Genomic DNA, 24,952 nt, shown 5'->3' with positions numbered 1-24,952 from the left:
TCTAATTTATTGATCTAATAAAGAGAGGAAAATTGGTCGCCCAGTTGTTATGGTTGGCAGAGATTTCATTTACCATAGCTTGGATCGCGTTTGAATTCTCTACGATATAGTCTTAGCGTCTTTCGTCGTGTGCTCTAATGGTTTAGTGTAGCCCGGTTACCAACGTCACACTAGAGCTATATTAATGATCTATTGATGACTTAGAAATCACTGTAATGTAATGTCAGAAGTGATTTCAGAACTAGAAAACGCATGCTTGATTAGGGAGCGGGGCATGGCCAGCGGATGATTACTACAACCATGTGACGTTAGCTTAGCCTAAGTGTGTCTCTAGTTCCAGTGTGTCATTAGTGTAGTTCTAGTGTGACGTAATGCAGCTCTAGTGTCAGATCACCGAAGTCAAGCATCACTGGCTGCAGTCAGTGTGCGGGTGGGTGACCACTTGGATCAGTCTGCGTACGGACCGAGGGTGTGCGGTATTGATTCTCGTTAAACTGTGCTACCGTAAAGTGTTCGACTTCGCGTGCAGGTCGTCGGGCTACCGAAGCGGGGGAGCCATCCCCTCTGCAGAGGATCAAAATTGTGATGGATCATCCTCAGGGATGTTTCCCAGACCGTCGCCAATAGCCCATTGTGCAGCTCTAGTGCGACGTAAATGAACAACAACAACAGCAGCTCTAGTGTGACTCTAGTTTTAGTGTGACGTTTCTGTAGCTCTAGTACGACTCTAATTCCAGTGTGATGTTAGTGTAGTTCCAGTGTGACTCTAGTTCTAGGGTGGGACGCTTACAAGGAAATGAAAGCAGACAAATACTGTGGCTGTCTTCAGCTGGTTAGAGCTGTGTAGAAGTAGGCATCCGGGAGCTTATCTCTTAATTCAATGCTGTGCACTTGAAAAAATACAAGTACATTTACGTATTTTTAAAATTTCAGATATAAACTGAATTGGTTTTGTATAAAGTTTTAAATTTTATTTTATGATTAGAACTGAAAGTGGAATGACTTTTATAAACCCATTTTAAACTTTATTTTGAAGGAAGTGCGCTTACATTTAAATCATATTGATTTAAATCGATGCATTCATGTGTAGCTGCAGATATTTATTTCAGGGCAATTCAAAAACAGCAAGTAAGTGGCTTTTTTTTATAAATCTCTTTCATCAATAAGAGTAAAACTTGTAATTTTAATTTGTATTTGTCGATAGTACCATGATTTTTTTCTGTCTAGTTTTTTAAAAATTTGTTGTGAAGTAATTATTGAAAAGTTATGTGCATTTAAATGTTACACGTTTACACTTAAAACGATGTAGAATATGCTAAAATCTGTATGTTTATAACTATGGTTAAGAACTTATTGAATGAAATACTTAAATTCGACTTTTTAACGAGTTAATATTGTATGTTATTGAATCTAGAATGAATTTCATACAAATTTCGTATTTATGATGTACAATAGGTTTTATTTCCTGTCCTAATTATATATTATAAATAATATCCCTTTTCAAACTTTTATTAAGGTTCAGTAAGCCAAACTCTTTCAATTTGAATTAATTATTTTGATAGTTTTTCTAGTTTTAGTCTTGTGCCAATTTATGAAATTTAAAGTTATTTCTTTGCTAACTAATTTTGCTAAAAATTTCAATTATTTAATAAAATTCAAGTAAATTTAAAATTTGAATTTAAAAAATATCACATTGATCAAAACTATTTATACTTTGAATTAAATTTGTTTATACTTTTCTGTATTTTTTGTGTAGTGAGTGATCTAATTAAATGGCGATAAATATTGGTTCAAACACGCCGGCACTATGTTCTGCACTCAATATTGGATTTTCAATGTCACAATTCAAATATTCTCGATATAATATCTCTTTATTTTATATCAATTTATATTTATCGTAAATATTTATCATGATTTCAGTCCCACTGTGGACTGACCATAAACACACGGTTAGTAGCATAACGCCGAAGTCAAGCATCACTGACTGCTGTCATAACCAGTGGGTGACCACTTTGATCAGCTTGCGAAGGGATCGAGGGTGTGCAGTATCGGTCTTCGTTTAACTGTTTTACAGTAAAGTGCTCGAATTAGTTTGCAGGTCATTGGATTTCCAAAGAGGGGGAGCCACATCCTCTGCAGAGGATTAAAATTGTCATGACATGCCTTCGGATCATCCTTCGGACGGTAATATACCCCAGACCGTCGCCAATAGCCCATTGTACAGCTCTAGAGCGAAGTAAACAAAATATCTACCTCTCATGATTTCAGTTGATATTTTGTGTACTTCAGAAATTGCTTAATAATCACAATCATTGCTTTCATTATCACAATTAAAATATTATCTACAGACTATTTATTTAATTTATATATATAATGATTTCAGTAGATATTATTTTACTATAATATTGCCTAAAGTTATACAGAATTTTGTTAACTTTGTAAGAGTTAGAAGAAGTAAGGCTGTGTGTGAATAAATGGAAAGTGGGTATACATGAAAAATTATAGTTTAAAGAATTGAAAAGCAAAGTTCAACGTTTTTTGTAACACATTTAAAAATTTTGATTTTTATAAAAGTTTTTACTCCTTTTCAGCTCTAGTATGGTTATATATATAATTCACCTAATCCAAAAAACAATATTTTGTGAGAACCCTTTACTTTGGTGAAGCTATGTGAAAAAAAAACTAACATTAAATAATATAGCTATAGTGAAGTTCGCATAATTCTTAGTAAACATTCTTATGAAATATGTCTAAAAAAACCTAAAAAAGTAACATTAAAGCTTATAAAAAATACTTCTTTTCAATAACTGCATGCAGCAGGTAAACAATTATTATAAAAATTATACAAAAGTGAAAACTTGTTTACATTTTATAATAATTATAATAAGTATAAAACTGATTTTGTTATGTAACTTTTAATTAACGCTATCCTGTCTAAATATTGTGTTTTTCTGAAATTTATTGCGAAAGTGATTATTTTATTTGCAGTATAAAACGTACAATTGAAGGAGTTGCGATAAGTTGAAATGTATCCGTTATTTAGAATGATCATTCTCATCTGAATTCTAAACGTAAAATTATACGTGTATTTTTGAAATGCTGGACTTCCTGTAATCTCCATGGATTACATTCAATCTATCAGTAATATATTAGTAAATATTGCATTTGTATAAGTACTTTTGAAACGTTAGATGTCCTGTAATTTCTGCTGATTGGATTCAGACTATCATCAATCAGTAAAAATTGTTTCGAAGAGAACTTTCGAAACGCTGGACTTCCTGTAATCTATATTGATTAGATTCAGACTATCATCAGTAATATATTGCTAAAAATTGCTCTTGCGCAGGTATTTTTGAAATTTTAGACAATCTATAATAGCTTTGATTTAGTATTAGACAATCAGCAGTTATATATCAGCAAAAATTGCACTTGTGCGAGTACTTTTGAATTGCTGAACATCCTGTAATTTCTATGGATTCGATTCAGATTATCATAAGTTATACGTATGGCAGTAAAAATTATGTCTGGGAAAGTACTTTTGAAACTCTAGACTTCCTGTAATCACTCGAATACGTCCTCGCTCTATCATCAGTAATATATTGATAAGTCTCTTAGACATCATCCATCAAATAATCCAATCCTAATTCCTACTTTCTATTTTAATCAGGTACTACAAGAATTTGTTCGATTTGAGCTCGTAAAATACGAGATGTAAGCTGTTATTTATATTAATTAGCAAGCCTTTCTTTATTCACATATAAAACAGGGCTCATTTTCAGCGTAGGAGTATAAACAGATAAACTATTTTTTTGTTTTTCATTTTAAGGAGAGCAATTTTGGATCTGCTTATACATCGAATAATTCTAATTCACGAAATCAGACACCACTCCTTTTGATGTTTTTTTGTCTGTCTCAAATATATGTAAAAATTACTTCGAATTTAAAATAATGTAATAATAACTAGACCGGTGTTACGATGATCACGAATGTTTTGATTACCATATCGTTAGAGAGCGATAAGAAGTAAGAAGAGAGGGAGTTATAAAATTCATGGTTTGATTTTATGAGTTATATTCATTGTTTTTTTTTTTTTAACTCAATTTTGTTTGTTTGTTTGAGTGGCTGTAATTCTATATCTCATAACAAAGAAGAGTGATTTTTGGATGAAAATTTTTTATCATTTTTCGAATTTCTGGTAATTACTCATTGTCTTCATTTACTGACCGTTAACAGTGTGCCAGAAAAAGATAAAAAAAAAAGGGCCTCTCTGAATAACTTTTCATCGAATAATCGAATCTTCACGTTCAAGGATTCAATCTGAATAGATTTGAGGGGTTGACTTCAAATATGCTAATTTATAAAGTGCAGACGATATTTTAAATTACGAAATCAGATCTCAATCTTTTTCTAAATAAACATTTTTTATTTTCGATGGATTTAGATTTCTGACCCCCAAAATATAGGGGGTAGCCTCAATTTAGGAAGTGAAGTCCCAATAGTTAGATCAGGAGAGCGGCTCAAAGTGTTGACCTCTTAATAATTATTTTACTTTTTTGCGTATTTCACTGTATCTTGGATTTTTTAAGCGAATCGAAAAAGTTTACACACAATTATAAAATTCGTTTAGAAAAAAAAAATATTTCATTCAAATATAACTTTTATTAATAATAGTCGACAAAAAATTTTGAATTGTAAGTTATACAATCTTTTACATCATTTTAAAGAATGCAATTTTAAATGGCAATCTATAAAACTTGGTCGAAATCGATCGAATAGAAATCAAATTTTGAAAAAGTCGCAAAATCAATTTAATTTTGAAAAAGTCGCTTTTTTAATCCGTTAAAAAAAAGTTATTCAGAAAAGGTACGTTTCTGTGCCTGTCATTTCGTAACTTAAAATATCGTCTGCACTTGTTAATTAGCATATTTAAGGTCATCCCTTCAAACCTTTAAGAATGAGTTCTAGAATGTGAAGATCCGATCTAGATCAAAAGTTGTTCAGGGTGGTCCGTTTTTTATTTTGCGTTCTACATATCAAATATTTTGTGGGTTTCTCTTAATCATTAATAATCTTACTCTTAAATCATTAGTTTCTTAATTAATTTTTTTTTGATTTTTCTGATTTTGATTTGATTTTGACATCTGATTCTGAGAAATTTTAGTTACATTTCGCAATGATTTAAAATATTCCTACCAAAATTAATATTTTAATTAAAAAAATATTAAAAAAATGAAATTTTAAGCATATTAAAAAAATATCCTTCTATTTCATCGTCACATTTTCCATTTAATTTTTTTTTGTTAAAGGAATTCTATTTTCATTTGGGAGGATGGTTTTCTTATGTTTTTCTTTGATAATTAGAAAATAAACAATAAGAAGAAAAACCTTTTAAAAAATAAAAACCTTATGAATAATAAGAAGGGAACATTTTTAAACGGAATAATAAGCAGAAAAACCTTAACAAAGGCGGTAAACAAGGGGTTGTTAGAAAATTTTTAAAAAAACCATAATGTGAAGTGCAGTTAATAGAAAAGCAGTGTTGTCATACTAGTAAAAAAAAAGAATAACGATTGATCCTAAACTAAAATTTAGGAAAGCAAAAAAAAAAAAAAAAAAAACAGCGATATAATTAAAGTTTAAGGAAATTCATTTTTCTGAAAACAAAAAAAAAAAAAATCAATGAAAAAACAAACAAAACAAAACAAAAACAGTGCATATAAAATGTTTTTTGGTAAAATATGGATAGAAAATAGTAAGTATCGTTGAACGTATTCATTAAAGTTGAAACAATGCCTGCAACAAAAATGTTGATTTATATCACGACTTAAGTCTTCAGGTGCATATGACAGACATTTCCAGGATCCGGGTTTCTTGATTGATTTTTTTATTCTGTCGTAACTCGGCTCAAAAGACCTTGAACGCACGACTTTCGGCAAATAATTTAGGTTCCTTTTGTGAAATTTATCCGGTCAGTGCTAACCACTAAATACCAACTTTCAAGACAAGCATTTTTTAAGACGATGGCATTACTTCCATTTGGAACATTTCCTTCCTTTCTTTTTTTTGATGGATTTCATAATACATAGTTTCATTAATCTCGCAAATTCAAAATATTTCTAGGTTCCATTAATATAATGCAGTTCATTAAATCATGAATCAATATCATCTGTGTTGAGGGTATGGAAAGTTTTTCGCCAAAGGGTAGCATACATTTCTCTACGAAGTTTCAAGGATGAAGACATACCCAACAAAAGAGCAATTTTAAAAACGGAAGCGGGGTCATCTAAATATCAATTTTCGAATCACTTTTTTAACTAAAGTTTTAAAACGATTCTAAAAGTACAGATCAACTATTTAATCGAGGCAGTGGCACGCCTTTGCCCCATCCTCTAAGCTAAGATTGAAACAAGAAGCAAATTCTTTAAAAAATTTTTTATTTTGCTTTAAAAATAACAATCAACTGCAATCAATAACAGTATTCACTAATACTACTATAGCGCACAGTGAATATTTCAGCAATACGAGTTATCTCGTGCGTAGCCAGGGAAGAGTAATTGGAAGGGTGGTTATTACTAAGTACCGTGTGCATAACTTACGCCTTTCATAAAATATTTAATTTTTTTTATTTTTTTTCTCTAGAGAAATAGGATTTAATTGAAAACTATATTTTAACAGACTGATTGAAAGTGCTTATAATGCATTTAGGTCTTTACATTTTTTTATTTATTATTTGTTTCACCGAAAATTTTTTTCTAATTTTGTCCCTAATGTGGACATTATTGTTAATAACTTTTTGCTCCAAAAATTATAACCTTTGTTTTGAAATTTTAAGGGTAATCTTGTGACATTCGTGAGTTACGATTTCAATTTAATCGTTTCAATTACTCTTGAAAACGTTCAAACCTTGAAATGCGTTTTTTTCACAGTCAGCTTTTATAGACGCAACCCCCCCCCCCCTTGATCTTTATCTGCAAACAAAAATAAACGTGTTTATAAACAAAAAAATTAGACTGTTTACTAAATGTCATTTTTTAAGTTCTACCTCTAAACTATTTGAATTTAGTTTCAGAATTGAAATAATGATTAGGAAATTATTAATATAAAACTATTATTTTTAATAAAACTATTATATATATTATATTTAATAAAACTATTATAATAAACTATTTAATAAAACTATCAGCATCGTTGAATAGATTTTGTGAGCCTAGAGTTGAAAAATTTTATATTAATAGTAATAATAATCCAAAAATAAAATTATTTTTAATAATAATAATAATAATAGGACTTTGATCAAGTAAAAAAGCATAGTATTTAATCAAACTGAAAAAATAAATTTAAAATAGTAAGATTAATAATAGTAATAAATATTGATAATAATCTTATTTTTAATTTATGGCAACAATAATAGTAATAATATAAATTTTTATTAATAATTTTTTGATTGTTTTTAATTTATTTTATCAGTTTAATTATTTATTATGTTTTTTCATATCAGATTGTTAGAGGTGAGTTTCATGTTCATAAAAAAATAAAAAACAAATTAAACTGTTTTTAGAAATTTAAAAATAAAACAATAAAATAAAAAAAAAATTGTTAAAAACATCACCCATACGTTTTACTAGAGTACAAATTTACAATAACGATAAGCTTATAGCAATAAAAAAAGTGTTTATTTCCTAGACTTTAAAAAATAAAACTCTAAAATTCCCTTTCTTCATTTCCTTGTTTACTATGAGGGCGAATCCAAGAATGATTCACTCAACCTTAAGCAAGGTCACTCCCTTTAATATGTATGTTTTCTCCTTAATTTTTTAATCCCAGGCTACGAGATAATTGATTTTCGCATTCTAACTCTCACTTATGTAACGAAATTCACGCTTCATTTCGTTTATGTAACATCGAAATGATTAGATATCTGCGATTACGGCCCGACCTTGGCCCAGTTAGCTTTCTCCGAAGGTTGGCCAAAAAATTCAATGTCGGTTTATCATTAACTATAGGAGGATGATAACCCGAAACAATGTCGCGTGCGAGATTCACTCAAGCTTTAAGACTTTTTTCCGATGAAAAATTATTTCTCTAAAGCAAGGCTGATGTGTTTGTTTTTGTATCGTTGAAGAATCTTTGTAAGGTTTTCAAAATATTTTGACCTTGTTTTGCACTTTTTTGTATTTAACATTCATTTTCTGTAGCAATATCTTGTAAATATTTGTGTTTACAGAGCAAATCATTATAATGAGAAGACTAGAGAAAAAAATAAGCATATACATAATGTGCTTATTTTCTCTATCGATGCATATATTTTTTTCTATTTTTTTTTACTATTGTTATCATTTATACTGTTATATCTCTATTTAATACATTGTTACAGCGATTCCCAATTTTTTTCGTGGAACCCTAAGCGATTGACTTTTTTTAAGCGGAACCCCAACTTTAAAAAAAAGCTTGATAACAACAGAGCGAGTATGCTAATCAAATAATTAAATGAAACAATAAATGAAAACTACTAATTAATTTGGTAACATTTAATGCGCAGAATGATTTCTTTATTCTTTTATCAATAATTAATAAAATTTAATAAAATAATTTTATCAAGTTTGAAGTAAGGTTTTATGCTAAGTTTTTGAATTCGCATCTCTGAAGCGGTTTCAAATCTTAGTATAGTTTGACGTATGGGTAAGTTGAAATTGAATAAGGAAAGACGAATTGCAGTTTTTAAAAACGAATTGTTTTAAGCCGGAAGAATGGTTTTTAGAGAAAAGTAACTCATTATTCTTGAATTTGGTTCCTTTATTGTGAAATTTAAAGTTCGGTGAGAAAGACTGACAAAGTATATAATTTTTGTAATTTATTCAAAATACTGTAGATTTTAAATTTTGCTGTTTCTTTTCTCACTGGTATTTAACCTAAATAATTTCCTAAAAAAAACCGAAATGTTTGGTATTGGTTGAATATGAGCATATTGCAGGTTTCAAACAGTCATTACTGTTTAAAAAAAAGTCTTACCCCACTGAACCCTTCTGATCTATCTAAAGAACCCTAAAGTTCCACAGAACACCTTTTGAGAACAGCTGCATTATTATGCCATTATTTGCTATAAATTATATTATTATTTTCTATATTTTTTCAGCAGTTTTCTTACATATACGTTCTCAAAATGAATGAAAGAACTTTTAACATTAAACATGAGTTTTTAACATTCGATTTTGCTTCCACATGGTGTTTATAAGCCATTCTCCTTTTATATTTTTGTTGCGACAAATGAAGTTTGAAACACCGTTAGATTGCTTAATGCCGTTGGAGTTTTTCACAGTACATCAATTTTTATTAACTGTGGCATGAAACTTTATATTCATTGCATTTCAATTATTTAACTCTCGATTCTACGCACTATATTTGCCTCTTATAGTTTATAACATCGTCTGATTACGCATTGTTATTTGGGTCTACTGCAGCAGCCAAGTTTTTAATCTCTGTATAAACTCCACTTATAAGCAGACACTTTTTTGAAAATTTGCAAGTCACAATCTGTTTTTAAACTTTATAAATAAAATGATTAACGATTTCAACTCTCAATCTATTCTTTATCTTTACGGAAAAAAATTATATATTTTAGTTAACGTTGTTTAAAATTAACCATGATTAACATAACGGATATCCTTTATTGTATTTATTTTGCAATTATAGTATAGAAAGCGTTGCGTTTTTGTTTGGTAGGGTAGAAAAATTAGATTTAAAAAAAAAACTAAATATTTTTTTTAGAATTTCAGGCACACTGTAGTTGAAAAAAACTACCATCTAAATGTAAAGATTGCTGGTCATAATTGACGAAATAGTTATATTTTTAGGGCAGATGATTATTTTATTTTACTTTTGGCATTATGAATTTTTTTCTGAGGTATTGTTGTATTTTTTCACTTATGTTAATAATTTTTTTTCTGATTAATCTCTTATTTCCCTTTTTTTACCGTTATAACTGTCAAAAATGCAATAATTACTTAAAATAATCGTTGCTAAAAAATCACTTTAAATCACTCGATAATGCCTTATAATCAGCTAACAACGTGCGCACAAAACAATTAAGACAAATCTTATCACATATGATTTTCTGATATTTTTCATTCTGATTTTTTCGTTGTTGTTTAAACAGAGGATTTTCTGAATTTTTCTTAAACGACAGACTTAGTTTATAACACCGTTTTTTTGAAAAACTTTGATTGCTTTCTATTGATAGCGTAAGATAAGATCGTCGATAGCCCCATTCTGATTTCGGTTGTTTTTACCATTAAACTTTTATTTCGAAACCTCTATCACATTGATATTCTTTTAATCCTTTCTTTAAATTTCCTCACCATAACTGCGTTATCTATATAAATAAAGCAGATTGTTTACATCTGTTTACATGTAACTTATAAAAATCCGCAATTCTTAACAAATTTTCACCAATTTTCACCATTTGGTTTACATAGGTTCGAAGGCCTAACTTAGAATTCCCTCCGACAATCGGTTCACGTGTTACATCCAAAAGAAAAAAAAATTCTTAGGATTTGATTTTATAATATGAGCGAATTGCTAATAAATCAAAAAAATTTCTCATGGCATGTTTATGAAATATTTACTTTTGGTCCTCTATGCTAGGTTATCGCAAGTAAAATCAACCTTAATAATTTCGCTAATGTTGTGTGTTGAAAGCGCCACCTACGTTGCATTCGTGGTTCCTTTAAAAACTCCATTTTTGTATCATAAGTTTAGTTGATCTTGAATGGCAACATAGTTAAAGAATGAGTTTTATTTTTAAAAAAGATGTTTTATTTTAAATAGGAAAATAAAAAGAGTCTTAGAAAAATGTATTGGGATTTCTTTTCTTGTTAAATCCAACATTTGGTGATCCAAGACAGAAATCTATATAAGGTCAGTTAGTTTATATAATTGTTTGGAAAGATTTTTCAGTGCATAACAAAACTATTCAATGGATACCTTAGTAAGAAAAAGAGCACCATCAACGACAACATTTATCAAATACTAGTGGGCTGCGCCCCCTGCTCGCTGACGCTCGCCAACCCCCGAAAATTGCTACGCAATCTTATATGGTTTGCTTCGCAAACCAAGGTCGCTTCGCTCGCTACTAACTTAGGTACATTGCAAATGCACAAAATTCTAAGAATTCAAAACAATCATTCAAATCCATATAAAAACTTTTTTTTCAAAAAAATTACATCTTTTTAGTAAATACTAAGTCATTAAAATAAATTTGAATTCAAATAAATGACATGTAATTCGTTAAACCTATCAGAAATGTGCTATAATGATATAAATCAAAAATCAAATTCGTGAAAAAAAAGCGCTTTCGACAAAATACTAACTAAAATAGAGATCTATCGACAAAAACTACTCACTTCTGCCTAGCTTAATAGTATGAAATTGCCGCAGCTGATGCTGTCTGGTTATTTCAGTTTCCGTTTTTAAAAGCGCTATATGTTGAGCCACCTCAGCTAGAATTCGCATGTTACATTTTTACCGGCAATCATTGGTCGATTCGCCGTGTAAGAGAAATAGTAACGTAAACAAAACAAAGCAAACGTTGCCACCGGCGGAAAAGAAATACAGCCAAAATTTGGGAGTCACGTATGAGAATTATATATATTAGATAATTTAGTACCTTTAGTGCAGTGTTCCTTAACCTTTTTGATATAATGGACCCCTTTTAAACATTTTTAAGAAGTAACGGACCACCCCCCTGTGAAAAAAATAATTGCAAAAAACGTCAATTATTAGAAAACATTTAATTTTATTATTTATACAAAATATGCAAAATTTTTAATGTGAAGGTTGCTGCTGCTTTTCCTTACTTAACAAATTGAATTGAGGGATGGTTTTCAACAAAGCAAACTTCGCAAAGATACACTGTAGCAAACGGAATTATAGCTGCCATAACTCGCTTTACAAGCAATGGGTAGGCTTCCAAACGTTTTAAAAATCAGGAGTAGTCAGCGGACCCCCAAAATATAACTCTTAGACCCTTTAGGGGTTCATGAACCACAGGTTAAGAAACCCTGCTCTAGTGTATAATAATTTAGTACCTCTTTTTGAAAATGAAACAGTTAAAACATCGGAAATTCAAGTTAAACTCACTTCATAAGCTTTTTTTTTAATTTCTTTTTTTCTTTCTTTTATTGGGATTACGTTTATTGGTAGAATTTTTTGGCTGTTTGTTTTTTAATGGCTCAAATTTTTTTCTTTTATTTAGTTACTTCTGCGGAAATTTTTTTTTCCAAACCCAAACACAATTGAAACAGATAATTCCTGAAAAATAAAATTTTAGTTTTGATTTAGTTAGACCATAGAAAAGTCTCTCGTTAGTTTAAACCTGAACTTCCACAGAAAAAAAAACCCATAAGAGAAACGTCCTTATTAACCTTTCTATTGATTCAATCACAGAGAATGAATCACCCACCGTACTCGTTGAGTTTACTCACTAAGTGCCAAGAAAAAAAGAAATGAAACAAAACATGAAGGGTGTGGATTTTTGCGTGCACTGGACATCAGCTGACCTTCCGGAAAGCACTTGTCGATTTGTTGGAGGGGAGAACGTAGAAAAATGATGAGTAGAAAGAAGAAAAAAAATCCCTCATATCTAGAACACGCGCTACACCGCGTCTAGGTATAAACAAAATCTATACTCTTTCATCAAGGCCACGAAATAAAATTTTCTAGGTCAACGATTGGCGACCTTGGCGCGGACATGTCGTTGCTGTCGTTCCATTTTTTTATTTTATTTACTTGCACTTTCTCTTTATTGATAAGCTTTATTTTGTAACTTTTGCTCATGAATAAAAAGGAGTTGATGACACTTTAATTGAAACAACAAAGAATGATTGGATTCCCAAATGCAATTTGAGTGGCAATAATTATGGAATTGTTTGAATTTAATGATTGTGGAAATCATTAATTTTATAACTATAAGAATTTCTAATTCAGATGAGAAATAAACTACCTCGACCGGGCACATATGGGCGTTGTTGACGGAAAAGGGCGGTCAGTATATGCCCCCCTCCCCCAATGACCAGACAGCTTTTTAAAGTTCCCTCTCAATATTGCAGACAACTAAGGAAAATTTTAGCGAATTATCATCGATTTAAAATTCTTAAAGTTAAAAACATGAAAGCGATTTAAAAAAAAATCTTTTAGCAGATTTGAAATTTTTTTTCGAAAACTATTTTGACTGTGTAATTTAAGTTAGTCCCCCTCAAAATCAAGCCCTCCCACGTGGCCCCTGTTAAAAAAATTATTCTGTTTATCATTAATGTTGTTCTTTTATTATAATAGAGTTATAGAATCATTAGGCAGTATATTATCATTGCTATTAGGTTAACCACTTCATTTAATAAAATTGCGTGTTAATTTAGGAGATAAAACCCTCCTTAACTGCGAGTTTTTGACCCAAGAGCTTGTTCAAAATTGTTGTAAAAATACAAAGTTGTTCTTATAATTTTGAACAAACTTGTTCTTGAACTAGTTTGTTTTGTTTCCAAATTGTAAGGATATGGAGTTATTGGCGAACGATTTCTCAGGTTAAATATCAACGTAAAAAAGCTGCTCATTGATGTTCGTATAAAAATCGAAATATTTTCCTCCATTTTAAAAAAGAATTAACTGAACATTAATTAATTAATATTAATATCAGAACATTATGCTTTGTAGAATTACATTTTATATCTGTCTTGAAGAGAAATAAGTAGGGTTCTTAAATTTATTTCAAATATTAAAAAAAAAATTTGTTTCAGTATGATTAGGTAAAAAAATTTCACGATATGAGTTCATCTTCTTGGGAATATGCTTGAATCCCAATAGTAGAAGAGTAAATAAAAAATAAAAAACTTTGTTAAATCCTAATTAATTGTATACTATTTATAATTGTATATATGTTTTTTGTATACTTACATTTTATGTCTTGAAAAGGTAAGTAGGGTTTTTAAATTTTTAAAAAGAATTATTTTTAAAGAATTTAGCTTGAATATTATAAGGTAAGAAGATTTCATGATATGACTCCATTTTCTTAAAAAGGCAGTGAAAAAAGTACAAGTCACATTTCAAAATATTGGGGTAAGAATATATCCATGAAAACTGATTCTGAGAAAAAAACTAATTTTCCTACAAGCAGGACCCGTTTTCCTCCAGCTTGGCCTATCTTTACTGTGTTATAACTCTCGGGGAGAAACTATTTTCCACGTTATTGATTCTCCAAAACTTAGTAATCCTCAAAATGAAACAGAATGCGATCCAATCCTTTTTTGTTGAAAGAATTTGTGTAAATTGTTTCTTCCCTATGAACTTTATTCAGAAAGCGTTCAAATGTTTAAAAATGCTATATTTAAATAAAATTAAATAAAGCTTTTTTTCTTTTTCTGCTCTAAGTTTTTAGTTAAATTCTTTCAAATGAAAAGATGTCCCAGTAAACAGTTTTTACTATTTTCTTTCACTAATCTCTTTGTATTTATTATTATATATTAAATACATGCATTATTTCTAAATATCAATAAACTCCCAAATTGTATTAGTAAAACGTTCTTATACAGCAACTTAGAATATAAAAAATGACATACTACATTAATACGAATCTATTTATTTTCTGTTTATTTGTTTCGTATACAATGTACTAATTCTTGTTAACGACAAGCTTATAATGGAAAAATATATATGAGTTTGGTCAATAACGAAAAATAAATATAAAAGCAAACCCCTTAGTCATACTGCTTTACAAACTTTAAGTGAAGAGAAAATTTATGTCTAGACCACATTATCCCTTTGAAAACAAATTTAATATAGGGATCTATTCCGCGTTCACGGAATTTTTCCGGCAAAACATTAGAGTAATTTTATTTATTGCCTTAAACACATTATTTTTCCAAACTGATGTTTGTATTTTACATCAAAGAAGTTATCTTGATAAGTAATTAATTTATCACAATAAGTTTCTGCATTCAAGGAATCGAAACATTCCAAAGAAACTGTGGAATTTCGGCGAGAACCGGAGTAGTTTTCGAAGAAAAAGGATGAGCGTTTTTTCCCAAGAAACAACGAATCGATTGAAATGACTGTTCTCTCCATTAACAATATCGATTCAAACACATTGTTTCGGACGTTGGCTGAAAACTTTTACCCTCTTCCTTGAAGTGAACGAAACTTTTACCTGCGCATGCTCAGTTTACGGAACTTTACTGAAGTCCAAAAGATTTTTTTTTCTTCTTCTTTCATCAAGTTTTATATTCTAGTCTAAAACGTGGATTCCAAACTTGCAGATGTACGTAAATTTTGAGAAATGTGATGGAATGTTCCGAAAAATTCTATGTTGCGTGGATTTCTAAAAGTAAGACTATCTCTAATGCAATGTCATTTATTTTTGGTTAATTATTAAATTCGAATAATAAATATGAATTGAAACCGGTTTAATGTATTTTAGGAAATTTTGCTAAGAGGACGAAAATTTTTTTTTTTCACTCAAACATTTGGATTTTTCGTAAATGTTCCTGGAAAGAAAAATTTTCTAGGTCGTCTTGAATTTTAATAGTTAGAATAGTTATAAGAAAATTAAATTATTTTAGACTTTATGAAAATTAAATTTTATTTCTAGTTTTGATATTAACAAATTTAGAATTCATTAACTATGGCGAGGAAAAAATCTTGGCTCTTCAACTGCATTTTTTAAAAAAAGTAATCTGCGATTGGAAAAAATTTAATCAGGTAAAAAAATGTAGGTGCAATAGTTTTTTTTATAATTTGATTTTAAAATTATTTATTTAAGAGTAATTAAAAAGTATTTATTTTTAATTTAATTTTAAGCATTTTATTTACTTTATCTATTTTTTTAAAAAAAAGTTAAGTAACTAAAAATAATGAAGAAAAAATTAATAGAAATAAAATTAAATGGGGTAGTTTTTGAATTAGAATCGTTAATAGTTGTCGTAAAACACACAAAGAGTTTTGGAAAACGCTGAAAAAAAAGTTTATTTATGAACTAATTATAATTTTAGTACTAAATAACTACTATACTTCCAATAATTTTGCTTAATCGTATAAGTTTTCAAAGAGAAACAACTTTTTCATGTTCTCGAAACTAACTATTCGATTCTATATTTTCTCGTATTCTTAATTAAAAAATTGTTGCGATTATTTGTATTGATTGTATTTATCGTTTCGCATGTTGCTATTAAATTTTCTCCATTTGTACTCTATATTTTACTCTAAATATCATAACACAGCACAATGAGTAAACTATTAAAATATATTTTTTGTAGGTCAAATCTTTTCATCAAGATTAGGAAAAAAAAAATCGCTTATTTTATTATTCATTAATTTGAGGCTATTTATAATTATAAAATTCAGTAATTCTAATGATTATATACGCTTTTCTATCTCTTCGATTCTAAGGATATCGTTTAAATAATACCGATATCTGTCTTGTATTGATTTGACGATATCAAGTACTCCATCCTCCTATAGAAGAAATAACGTGGATGGAACGAATCCTTGGAGGATTCCTCCTTTGATGAAGTAAAAGAAGAAACGCATGACCGACGCGTGAAGATAACTTCCCTGTAAAGACTTATTGCGGAAAAGATACTTTTACAGAAACTTAATTCTTAATGAGAACTCTTTTTCATTTACTTTGGTGCGATTTTCTGTCATTGAATTGTCTTATTTATAAATAAATAATTAATGAACCCATTATTATTTAATTTTTTCTGAAGAAGAACACCATTTTTCTTGAAATTAAATAATTTTTTGAGGGAAAATATTTAATTATTTTACTTTCTGGATTTTTTTTCTTCATTTTTTTTAAAGGCAATTCAGTTTATTTTTTTAAACAAAGCCCAATAAGTAATTGATAACTTTATTATTACTGCATTATTTTTCTATTAGAATTTTTTTTACTTTATTCTTATCATTTTTAATTATTTATCAAATTTTTATTATTTTATTCGTTGCATTACTTATTTAAATAAATAAAATGATTTTCATATTATTATTATTTATTTGACTTGACAAAGTACTTTTTTTTAAAAAATATATCTAACTCTTAAAAACTTTTTAATTACAAAAAATAGTTATTTAAGAAAAAAAAATATTTTAAGTTATTTTTAAAAAAATAAAATTTCTGGAATCAATAATAGCTTTAAAAAAAACTCTTTTAAATTTATATATTACCTTTTATTAAACAAAATCTATATCAATTTTTGAAATTTGATTTTACTGAAATATTAGGCTTTAGTAATATTAATCTAAAATATGAGATTTAAAAATTAAAATACCTTTTGATATTTCTTGAATTATTATTTAATTTAATTTAAACTTATCGTAACAGCAATAAATTTTTATAAATAATAAGTTTATATTTCCAAATTAATTTTTAATTGTAAAACTTCAGATTACTAAATATTTTCTTTTCAAATTTTTTAAAATGAACAAACAATGATTTTTTTACATTGAAAAAGAGAAGATATATTTTATTTTTTAAATGTAACTCAGCATAATTTCTACGTACATCAAACATGACACATAAGAACACTTCGAATTTCAATTTGTATTTGTACTTTGAATTGTAGTTGTTACCGTTGTTACTTTTTCTTATAAATAATAGTATTTGCATGCAATATAATTTCTTGCTTTGAAATTCAATATCACATTTAATTTGCATTTTAGCTAAGTCGAAGATACATTTTTGTTCATTTATTTATTTAAAAAGTAGTCGTAGCTTATATGTTATTTTACAGACAACAGATAGGAGTGAAATACTTTTTCTAGCTTTAATTATAAGGTAATTGTAAGACATTGTAAAGCATGACTTTATCGAAACTAGAGTTTATGAATTTTTATTTAAAAATTCATTTTGAATCCATTGCTAAACATTAATATTTTTAAGAGAATGCGAAGTATAATTTTAAATAATTCAAGCTGTAAACATAAGGATATTTATTTCAATTATATCGTGATAAAAAATGTCTATTACATAAGAACGATTGCTTATAATTTATATCATTTACAAATTTATCCTGTTATCAATGATTAATAAACATAATAAAATTTCATCTAACTTAGCTTCTTTTTACCTCATTAAAAAATCGTTTCTCCAATTTTGTTCATATTTATGTCAATGTAGCAATCTTAAATTTAAATATTTTTTAACTTCAAATCAATACAACAGTTCTTAGATTTAAATTTATCAAACATTTTTGATATAAAATGGTATTTTTTATTATTTTATTTAATAGCAGTCGATAAAAAGTTTGAATTTTAAGGTATGCAAATTTTTACATCTTTTTTAAGAATGAAATATTTCGCACCAAAATACAAAATTTGACTGAAATCGGTTGTATAGTTTCTGAGAAATCGAATTTTAAAAATACGAATTTTTCACATTGAACATTAAGGGGTCCAAAATTTCAAACATTTCTCGTGACCAAACTATTGGGATATATTTCCTAGATTGTTGCCACCCCCAATATTTTGAAAGTCAGGAATCCGAATTCGTCGAAAAAAAAGCTATGTTTATTCAGAGAAAGCACATTTTGTGTCTGATTTCGTAACTTAAGCTATCGTCTTCACTAATTAGTTAACGTATTTAAAGTTAAACCTTTAAGTCGAACCTTTAAGATTTAGCCTTTGAACATCCGATTATTTGATCAAAAGTTATTCAGGATAGTCCATATGTTTTGGCCACTGTACATTGCCATTCTCACTTTAAAAGAGTTGATTAATTTTAGATCACCTGATTACAACTTACCTGTGCAATTTGCAGGAAAATGCTCTAATTGCACAGTTTTCTTGTGAGCTGTACACTGATCAATATACAGTATCACCTTCCGCTTTTGTACTGGTCAAATTACTTAAGCTTTATAAATTAACAGTTGAGGGGAAAATAACTCGAAACGTTGGTATTTCAAGGAAATATCAAAGAGGGCTCTAAATATCCGGATTTTTTTTTTACATTATTGACATAAGAAATGAAAGGAGATGACGTTAAAAGCGGAAATAGCTATTCGCGGATGACGTTAAATTGAGTTCTATCTCATTCTATTCTTAAGATTGAACAAAACAAAAACCTATTCTAAACGCAGACTGTCTATTGAATTGACACACTATTCCAGTTTGAAATCGAACGAATTTATTCACGTGGTTTTCTTTTTAAGCATAACAGAAAACGATCATTTAAAAAAGGATCCACGTGAGGTTTGTAATTGATATAAGCATTATGGACGCGCCGAGGAAGCATTTGCGGTCACGTGCATTGACCATTGATTAGAGTGAGTCAGTCAAGGTCAATTCTACATCAGATGTGAAAAAGGAAAAGGGGAAAAATAGTGAAAGTCTTTTGGATAATATTTAGTTGTTGGATAATAAAACATAATTATTTACTTTTTATGTGAAATTATCCAGGCCATTACACTTATTAGTCATCTCATATTTTTTATATTGATTTAGTAAGAATAAAATTAAGATAATTTGCTACTTATATCTACTACTAAGATCATTCATTCTACTTATATTATTATCGTTTTACTTTATCTGAAAATATCTCGCTTCAGTATTTTTAGCAAACGATACATATTCTTAAGAATTTTTTTATTTTTTATTTTTTTTATTTATTGAATTTTTTTTTTTTTAATTTTAATTTTTTGAATCAGATCAATGCACATTTTGATTTTTAAGTTCTTATGCAATTATGTTATGATGTTTTATTGGGCATTATGTTATGCATAGACAATAGAAATTTGAATACTAAGAAATTAAAATTAAATAACCAATGAAGAAAAAAAACATAGTTATTCCAGTTTATTTCGTTCTTTTTCTGAAAAGTTCTTAATGTGGTGTTTTAGCTGAAGACTTTGTGACACGTACATTTTTAAGAATCGTTTTATGATTTTCAATTTTAATTTTTTGAATAATGTATCAGTTCATTCGTATACAGTTATGAGAATTTTAGAGGGTCATTGCGTTGTTATGCATAGGTAATTGAAATACTGAAATATTCATACTGGAAAAATGAAAATAAAATAATCGATGAAAAATAAAAATTTGTCATCTCGTTAATTTCGTTCTTCTGGAAATTTTTTTTAGTGTTTTAGTAAACGATTTTGTGACACGCAGATTTCTAAGAATCATTTTTTAATTTTTAATTTTTTGAATAATGTATCAGACCAATGCACTTTATACTTTATAGTAATTATAAACCAATAGGTTTATATTTGAGATTTTTAATTAGGAATCACATTATTAGTAAGCAACTGAAATGCTTATATTGATGTATGAAGAATAAAATGAGGTTAGTTTCGTCATTTTTCTGATAGGTTCTACCAACAATTTTATGAAATATAACGTTTCAAAAGATTTTATGAAATACCCATTTGTAATGATCGTTTTTTTTTTTTTGACGTTTATTTTGCAACTTTGATTTTTTTTAAACCAAATATGGTAGTTTATCATACTAATGCACTTTTGGATATATGAGTACAGATGTGAAATATTTTATAGAGCATTATATTTTATTAACTGAATTGTTCATAATGATGTGTGAAGAATAAAGTAAGGCAATCCCGCATTTATTTCCGTTATCCTTTCTAAAGTAATTTTTTTCCCGTCATTTGAAATTTTAAACTTCTAATATTTTACATTTATTACTGTATAAAATTTAATACATTTCTTCTCGTGATTTTTATGTTCTTAAATTAATTCCAAATTATTTGCTACTATAAATATTAATGGGAGTGTTGATAAATTATTTCGCAAATTTTTTTCTCTCCAGGTCTGTTGAAGTTAACTTAGGTTTCTAACAAATTCTTTTTCAAGATATCACTCATGGGCTGCGATAGCGGCACAACTAAAAAAAAAATCATGTTTTGAGATAAGTGTGTTTAAAGTTTTCATTGCTACGGAAAATGCATAAGAAATGTTTTAGTTTGCTTAAACGAAGATTACCTTCAAGTTGAATTATGAGTTGTACTAGTATTGCTGCTGAAAAGAATGTGTTTTTTAATATTTACACCTGTTCTTAGTCCAAAGCGCGTGTTTTTTTGGTTGTGCCACTATTGCAGCCCATGAGCGATAGATTTAGGTTAGTAGGTTAGGAGGTAGCTTAAAATTTTATTTTTTGGGAGACAAGCCTTAACTGATTTATGATTATAGTTAATTTATAGTAATTTAGTTAAATAAATAAAATATGTTAAATAAATTTTTTTTTTAATTTTTATATAATATAATTTAATAAAGTTTATTATGCAATCAATTTTTTAATAAATTTACTGTAATAAAAGTTAAATTATTCCATAAAATCTATTTTCAAAAAGCAAAATTGAATTTAAATTTTAAAATAGTAAATTTTTCTGATTTTATTAGTTATTTTAATGAGTAAATTTGTTACGCAGAAACTTTCAACAAAAAACTATGCGAATAAGAATTTATGGTCTTTGTTTTTAATTAAAGTAATTTATTAATTTAATAATTTTGTAAACTGTTAGTGTCAGTTATAAAAATTGATTTTAATGTTGAATTTATGCATAAGTTTATGCATCATACGTATTAAAATCAAAAAACAATACCACATGAAATACAACAAACGATTGAATATATGTTATTTTAAAACTACTTTTCAAAGGAAGAAAAATATTTTTTTTCACCTTTAATGACTTTACCATGTTATTGTAATAAAATTTAATGGCTTTACCATGTTATTCTAATAACATTTAATGGCTTTACCATGTTATTGTAATAACATTTACGATACAATTTTTGCGTTAAAACTAAAAAAATTCGTAAAATATTAAATTAATTTTAAATGTTTTAAACACTTTAATTTTCTTTACGATAAATACTTTATTTAGTGATTAACCACATTTTGTTAACGCTATGGCTTAATAATTCTGTAAAATGTTAGTCCTGAAACATTGGAACAGTAAAATTTTGTGTTCAATATTAAATACTGAATTAAATGTAAATTTATCCTTAAAAGAAATTTTCCCCCCGTGAAAAACCAAGCTACGTAAATAGTGAATAATTAACATATTGTATTGCTCGCGCATTTAAATATGATTATACCATAACATTTGATTCATAAACTTCTCTGTAAAAAATATGTTAATGCAGTAACGTTTGAGCTATAAACTCTTGCGTTCAAAAATGCTCATTTATAAAGCACGAAAAATGCTCTTCATGTAAATGCTGTGGTATGATTTTACTGTAAAATGTTTATGTTGAAACATTTGAATCATAAAAATTTTGTGTTCAAAATACGGATGCATTATAAATCATATCTTTATCTATTGGCAGTATCTTAATTAAATCCATTAGCCATATAATTAAAATACTGTAACATTTGAACTTAAACCTTTTGTGTTCTGAATAAGGTAATTGATGCATTTATCCTTATACCAAAACTGTTTGCAATGATTCATCACATAAAACATAGAAGAAAAAATTCTGGTCTTATCTCGTGATTTTAAATAATAAATTAAATCGACTTTTTTGATTGATTATGACAGAAGAGTATAAAATTTATCTAAAAGTAAAATTATACCTTTTAGAGGTTTTCATACCATTTTAATTACATTGCGTTCATTTTAAATTAGAATGAAACATAAATAAAACCCACATGTATGGGTAATTTTGTTTCATCACTGTTATCATCGTTTAAAGATAATGACTGTTATTATTTGTTTCATTTACAGTAAAGTAGCATATAGTTACATATAAAGAATAAAAAAGATGGCAAAACTGAAAAAAATTAATTTTTTCTTCAGCTAAGGTTCATGCAACAATTTTAGATAGCTTAATTAGAAGACAATAATGATGATAATAATAATTTAATAAATGACTAGAGGACTAAAAATCAATGTTATCATTTTTAAAGGCATATATTAACACTTCATGACTTTTTTCTGCATAGAATTATCAAACCTTTAGAATTTCACGATATTTATAGAAAGAATGCTACTATAATATATATATATATATATATATATATGACATGAATTTTAAGACATATATGTACTCTAATAATTATTCTTTTTTATTTGTTTTGTCTTCTCATCTATCTTTATTTTTCCAATTCATTAGCTTTCTTCAAGCAGAATGCATATATTTTTTTTTTTTTTTTTTTTTTTTTTTTTTTTTTTTTTTTTTTTTTTTTTTTTTTTTNAAAAAAAAAAAAAAAAAAAAAAAAAAAAAAAAAAAAAAAAATAACGATCGAAGATTACGCCTTATTTAAATTATACATGAAAGAATAACTTAGGATCAAAACCAGTTGCTTTACCATAACGATCAATAGTGTGGATTTGTATATACTTGTTTATTATCTAAAACTTCCTTTTATTTATTACTGTATAAAGTGATCAAAATTCATTAGAGTGATTAGTTGTGAAATAAAATGGAAAAACAGTTTAATCATCTGTTTTCTTTCAATGTCCGCGTGCGTCAGATTCAAAAAAATAAGCTCCTTAGAAACTGAAACTCGCGATTCGAACTAAACAATCTCGTTATAAGATATGTAATGAAAAAGGGTGTTTGCACCACAATTTGTGTTTACGTAAAAGAAAACAAAAGTAGGAAACTGGATAAGGGTGTTTTCTTACATCTGATAAATAGACATCTATTGCACAAATTCATCATAAAAGTAGAAAGAAATTAAATAATAAAAAGAATGAAATAGGTGATGAAAAAATATACCGCTTCATTTAATTTTCTCGTTTTGATATTGATTTACTTTAAGAACTCTATTGTTATGGATGTACGGCGGTACACATAACGGTAAGTATAAATTTATTTTCTGTACTTTTATAGCACTTTAATTATGAATAAAATAATTATAAATTAAATAATTATGAATAAAGTAATAAATAATTAAATAAAAACTGTACGAAATGTCTCCTTCTGCATTGGCATGATTTAAAAAAGTTCAAGTAATAATATTTTTCGTATCTGCCTTGAGGACTTAAAGAGTGTGTTTTTATTAAAATTTAAAAAAATTAATACTTATTTAGGTCTAATGAATTTTAAACTGGTTTTTTTTTATCTAAATCCCTTATATAATTTCTTTATATAAATCTTTTAGGAATGTCAAAAATGATTAAAAATAGGAAATTATAAATTTTGGGGATGCAAAATAATATAAAATTTATTTACTGGATGTGACAAAATATTTCGTCATAAACGAACTTCTTCTGCAATTGGAATGACGACGTTTTTCGTCTTGTAAATTACTCGAGGTGAAATATTACTTATAACCACGAAGAAAAAATTATTGTAAAAAACTTGAATAAAAGTTTATTCTCTGGTTAGTATGTTATGGTAAAAAAAAAATTGTGAATTCTTTAATGAGGACATATCATGAAACATATCATTATTGAGGAAAGTGGGATTATAAAGATAAGAATAAGTTTTACTGCAGAGTGAAACTTGTAGTTTCCAGTAATTGAATTTTAATTCCTTTCCTTGAATCCTTGATATAGTGGGTATCGTGGCTTTTATTGCTACTAATTTGCTAAGTTTTGAAAACATTTTTCCTGTTTTCAATCTCTATATAAATTTATTAGCTTTTTTTTCGTGCATACTTTTAGATTTTGCTTTTGTCAAAAGCTCTAAAAATATATATTGATGACAGTGATTACGGAACACCCCCTGATGTGATACTTAAATAATTTTTATAGAACATTTCCGTGGGTATTTGAACATTTTTTTTCAATAGTTGATTTTTTTATTTGGATTTATAGAAAGCTTAATAGATTAATCTCTGGCTTCCTTTTTAAGGACGTTTCTAAAGTTTTATTACAAGTTCACATGAACTTGTCATTCCAGATTAAGTTAACTTCTATTATTTCGCTTCATTTTATAAATGACAATTGATCACACTTTCTGGTATATGTAGTTTATTTTCGAATGAGATTACAATAGTTTTTGTTTT

The 24,952-nt window shown here is 27.6% G+C and overlaps 1 protein-coding gene across 1 annotated transcript in view; it reads left to right on the top strand.

Annotated features, from left to right (window-relative positions):
• Positions 1 to 363: 363 nt before the first annotated feature.
• LOC107444955 (uncharacterized) overlaps positions 364 to 24,952 on the top strand; it is a 127,497-nt gene continuing 102,908 nt past the window's right edge. Inside the window, exons 1-2 of the mRNA XM_016059243.3 lie at positions 364 to 434; positions 673 to 1,128. Coding sequence (XP_015914729.1) covers positions 1,083 to 1,128 — 46 coding nt within the window. The 5' untranslated portion in view covers positions 364 to 434; positions 673 to 1,082. The remainder of the gene's footprint in view (positions 435 to 672; positions 1,129 to 24,952) is intronic.

Source organism: Parasteatoda tepidariorum, chromosome 1 (assembly GCF_043381705.1).
Source record: "Parasteatoda tepidariorum isolate YZ-2023 chromosome 1, CAS_Ptep_4.0, whole genome shotgun sequence".
NCBI lineage: Eukaryota > Metazoa > Arthropoda > Arachnida > Araneae > Theridiidae > Parasteatoda > Parasteatoda tepidariorum.
The sequence above is the reverse complement of the archived record's forward strand: the minus strand, read 5'-3'. Positions and strand labels throughout refer to the sequence as shown.